The sequence below is a fragment of the Corvus brachyrhynchos genome, unplaced genomic scaffold (assembly GCF_000691975.1).
Source record: "Corvus brachyrhynchos isolate BGI_N302 unplaced genomic scaffold, ASM69197v1 scaffold80, whole genome shotgun sequence".
Lineage (NCBI taxonomy): Eukaryota > Metazoa > Chordata > Aves > Passeriformes > Corvidae > Corvus > Corvus brachyrhynchos.
In genome coordinates this window covers 4705144-4710244 of record NW_008236769.1, presented here as the reverse complement: position 1 = coordinate 4710244, position 5101 = coordinate 4705144, and the positions used below count along the sequence as shown (strand labels likewise).

The 5101-nt window shown below is 38.9% G+C and overlaps 1 protein-coding gene across 11 annotated transcripts in view; it reads right to left on the bottom strand.

Moving 5' to 3' along the window:
* Window positions 1–2618: 2618 nt before the first annotated feature.
* LDB2 (LIM domain binding 2) overlaps window positions 2619–5101 on the bottom strand; it is a 213760-nt gene continuing 211277 nt past the window's right edge. For 9 of the 11 annotated variants that reach the window (XM_017727573.1, XM_008645028.2, XM_017727575.1 and 6 more), the window contains one exon: window positions 2619–3916. Coding sequence is in view for 7 of the 11 variants with exons in the window: in XM_008645028.2 (XP_008643250.1) it covers window positions 3686–3916 (231 nt within the window). In the remaining 4 variants the exon portion in view is untranslated. Of the gene's footprint in view, window positions 3952–5101 lie in introns of all 11 variants that reach the window. The other 2 variants (XM_017727577.1, XM_017727578.1) reach the window with 2 other exon arrangements.

Genomic DNA, 5101 nt, shown 5'->3' with positions numbered 1-5101 from the left:
AACCTGCTTTCTGAAAAGACTACAAAGTGGTAAATACTGCTTCTTTTTGCTTGTTGTGAAAAGAAAGAGAGAAAGAAGGAGCTCTAGGAACTGAAATATTCTCACAAGGCGCAGCCAGTGAGACCAGCTGGTGATTCACGGGGGTTGAAAGTTCACTGAGAAATGGACTTTGCTGAACAATTACAAAAAAAAATAATAATCCCCAAACAAAACAATTCAAAGAACAATCAAAACCCACCAGTGCTTATGACTCTTGCATGGTTTAAGTTCTTTGTAACATCAACCAGCTTGGTTCTCAGTGTTCGTATTTGGTCACTTTACTAATTATATGATTCAGCTTTTCCAAGTAAAGTCCTGGAATTTCCTCCCTCTGATTTGCAAGGGCACTTCTCAGGGCCAGTATTTCCCTCCATTTAACTAAAACAAACAAGAGCTTTCTTTTTGAAAGTATTTCAACATCATGAGATAAGTTTCCTTCCTCCTTTTAATAGCTTCAGAGCTCCCCAGGGGGAAGTGCCAAAAACATTATTTCCTTCCAAATTCTAAGAGAGATACAATGTTCTGGTAGGTGGTGAGATTAGATTACAGTAAAATTAACTATTGGTTTCAAGCTTTCATTCTTTAGGCTGCAACCTTATCTCTTCCAAACCTGTTGTTTGAACTCACCTGTGGTGTTTATTCACCTTTCCCACTGCTCTGTTCCAGGCAGTCATGGAGCACATGGAAGCTGCAGTGTCAGTTAATGACAACCCCCAATTGAGAGCCATGAAATCCATTAGTGCATGTGATCGATGTGCTTTAATCCTCAACCTGTGGGGAGAGTTCCTGAGGACAGGGCATGAGCACTCGGGAAGAGAAATTGGATCACAGGCTCCATCTTGATGAGCTCACCATGTCATTTCAAACATGGTACGAAGAGCCTGCGCAGCAGCTCGGGACGTGGGGTGAAGGACACAGCAGTGAGGAGACTGCGTGTCCAGCTGCTGTCCATCTCAACCACTTCCTCAAGCTGGCCCATTTTGGCCATTTCATTTACTAATAAATAAGTGAATAAATAAAAACAGCTAGCTGTGTCTGTTATTCACCCTAACCACAATAGGGTGGATTGATAGCTTGTAGATGAGGGTTTTGAGGAGATATGGAAAAAGTGTCCTTCAAGATTAATTCAAGGACAGCACTCTAAGGAGTCTGTTGCTCATTTTTCAAGCATTCCTGTGTTTATTTACTGAAACAACAGGAGTAATATGACATCATAAATCTTTTAAAAATTGAAATAGTAATGCCAGTCTTGAAAGATTAATAATAAGGAACACCTTTTAGAGTGTGCTCGTGGAGATGTAATATGAATGATTAGTGTTTCTGAACGTTAGAATTACAGTGTATAATTGTAATGTTATAGTGGTTATGTAGAAGCCAGAGATCCCTTAATGGAATACATTGTGAATTTAATTATTTACATGGAAAAATCAGGGCTGATATAGTCACTGAATGATAAAACTACAATTTCCTACATACAAAGGAGCAGCATGGCTATCCACATTTTTTATTTAGCTAGTTTAAAATTCTGTAGTGGATATCCTTTGTGCTCTAGAGCTTGGAGTGTCTTTTGGGCTATCTTCCTTTTAGGCAAGGAGTACCACAGGTGCCAAAATTCACTGAACAAGGACTTTGCTTTCAGGACCATGGGCCCAAGGCTGGTTCCTGGGGAAGGGAGAGAGCTGTCTCTCACCAAGAACCAAATGGCCACACAGGGTGCTTTGCCTTGTATTCCTTCTGCAATGGTGGTTTCAAAACTGTTTGGTGGAATCACATCCAGCAAAAGCATTATTAAAAAAGTATGTATATATGCTTAGGAGACACATTTCCTTAGGCTGGCTTCTGGGTATACATACAGCCACTCAGAAAAAACCTAGGAGCTCTTTAACTGCTCTTATCATGTCAGCAGTATTGAAAGTCGAGTTTCAGGGAAGAACAAAACATCACTCCCCTGCACAAAAGGCAGGATGGTGTAGATTCAGCATCTCTCTGCCGACAGTTCTTCCTGTGTTTGCCACTCGCAGGGTGCACCTTGCAGGGCTTCCCAGGTGCCTCAGGATGTGGGAGTGTGCCTCTGTCCTCTGGCTCAGCCATGGGGCTTTGCAGGCTGGGATGTGCTCAGAGCGGCTGCACCACTCCAGGGCTTTCGCTGGCACCTGTGAACAATTGGTATGATAGCAAAGCAATGAAAGAAGGAGGATTTTTAAAATCCTCTCATCCTCAATTGAGGGAGTCATCATAAAACTATCAGACTTAATTTGGCAGAGTGGAAATGCCTGCTCTGATAAGCCCTGGCCCTGGACAGCAAGGGATACAAAGTTCAGGACGGAGGTGCTCTGGCTGGACTCCCTCACACTTGGCTCTCATTGCTGTTACTCACCTGTGGTGCTGCACATTGTTATTGTTAGAAAAAGAGCATCAAACCAAACTGAGCTGCAAGTGATTCACACCTAACCATAAACCTTCCCTTTAGCTGGAAAAAGACTGCAATTCAGTGAAACACTAATTCCAGAAATCCCTGGTGCATGATGCTGAACACGGGTGTATGTGTTTTGCATGCAAGGAACTGTAAATGCACTGTATAAGAGCACATTTGTTAACACAGTTTATTGGCACACTTATTGGCAAAGCATACATAAAATACAGTTGTATTATATAACACACTGACTCACTGTGTCTTTACATGATGAGTTGAACATATTAATATGTAAATGAAAAAAATTAGTTTCTTTTATAAAGCTTCACATAAATACACCGGAATATAAAACAAAACAAAACAAAACAAAAAAGTAAAACAAAAAATGAGGGCTTTACAAAAATATTATACAAGAAATATACTATGAAAAGAAATAACAACAAAGCCAACTTAGATACAATAATAAAAACACAAAAGTTTTAGATTTATTAAGCTGCCCACAAAGTTAATGGATTACATGGCTTTAAAATATCTGGATCGACAGCAATTTTACAAAGCATAAACTCTCATAGGACTGGGTGTCTTTTTCCACATAAAAATATTTCTCATGTCTTTGATGAAAAAAAGACATTTCTTGTTTCAGTATTTTTATTAAATGATGGATAGAATATCTACTGGCATCAGCTAAATGTAAATTAAAAATGCTGGATCCTTTAAATGATTAACTGATGAAAGAAAAGTTAAAGAACGAACAAAAGTACTTTAAATTACTTTTCCTTAAAAGCTGATCTTTTTCTGAAACAAGAAATTTCAGGTGCAAGTTGAAAAGCAGAAAATATATTACAATTGTAAAAAGTTTTACATAGTTACGTTAATGAGATCCTGAGCACTGATGACTTGTTAAAATATGGCCATTGTTTGATGAGGAAAAAAACAACCCCTTCCAATAAAATGCACTGTCAGAAATTTGCCATGAGATGCTGTTTAATTTTCACTTATTTTAATTGAGGTCAGTGCCAGTATCTAGTTGTATGAGAATACTTCCAAGGAATGTATATGGAAGCTTATACAAGAGTTTTCCCTAACGAAAAAAAATTGGATAGCTTTAGTTTAGAAATAGATACTGTATCATTTGAAAGGTGTTTCTTTTAAATTTTATTTTGAAGAATGCTGTGAAACAGTAATTAATAACCCACTGAGGTATATTGCAGTGGGCATTGCTGCCAGAATAACCTATTGGGAAGCTTGTGGTGTGGGGTTTTCAGATTTAGTCTCCTGGTTAGCAGGAGGTTTGCTGTTCCATGGGCTGTTATTTCCCAGTGCAGGTGAATTGTTGAAATCTTCTTCATCATCCATGCCATTTGCTGCATCATACTGTGTATTCTCTAATCTAGTGATAAGCCTTTCGTCTTCATCCCCAAATTCGCCTCCCATCAGGGTTGGTTCTCCTACCACCATCACATCCTGTGAACAGCACCCAATATTTGTTATATGGAAACCTTGAGAGAGAAAAAATCAACTTAAAATATTATGTTAGAGAATTTGCATCTCTTAACTTTGTGACATTTGAACAACAGAGTTAAAAGTTCCCACATAGTAGGAACAAGGAGAGAGGCTTACACTTTATTTCTAATTTAATTTAAAAACTTCAACACATCTCTATAGATGCATGCTCATGGCTCTGGATCTCAGAAACCCCAGAATGGAAAAGCAGGTAGGCTGAAAAATGTGCCTGATTTTAAGCAAATAAACAGGCTATGAAACTGCCTTTAAACTTCTCCTTGAAATATTTAGCCTTTATCCAGTAAATCCTTCCTGAGCCATTTTCTTTGGAAAAGCACCAGGGTGTATCTCAGTTGGAACTTGGTGATATGCGTATTTTAAAAGTAGTTTGAAAGAAACCACATTTCTTATCCTCAGACTTCTCAAATGTCGAGCACAGCACTCTAACAAAGATGGTAACTCTCTTATCCATAGCCAGCCAAGCCCTTTTACGCATCCAATATACTTGACATTCTGCTACTTAATTATGGTAATTAATTTAGGTAAAGTTTTCGATAAAAACAATGTTCACACTGATTTGACAATTTGCATAGCTAATTAAGTCATTAGCAAAAACCTGCTGATTGCCAACAAGCCCTGAATTTACCATCTGTTATTTCATGGTGCCTGTCACCTAACTCCATGTAGGCAACCCTGCCGCCAATCTGTGCAGTAAGAGGACCAATCTGTCCAGCTGGTACCGTAAAAGCAAGATGAAGAGTGCTAATTATAATTACACTGATGAAGCTAGTACTCATCAGAAACTAAAGCATGCAAGAAAGAAAGAATTCATCTAATCACTGCTTTAAGTACAAATTGTCCTTCCATGAAAACAAGTAAACCGCCTACTGTACTCCAGTGCATCACAGATTTGCTGCAAAAAACCTAAGCAGCATGGGATAGAAAGGTGCAAACTTGAGATTGGAAAGCAAAGGTGCAAAGCCAGAGAGCTCTCTTGTTCTCTCTGTTCAAGGGAGAATCAGGCTGCTGTGCTAACAGCTAAAGAAATATGTGGGATGCATCTGTTCATGCAGCTCAGGTGTCAGGGCATCAGGTAGTACTTGGTAGAAGTGCAGTAATTCCAGATGTCTAGCTTTGTTCCTGCTG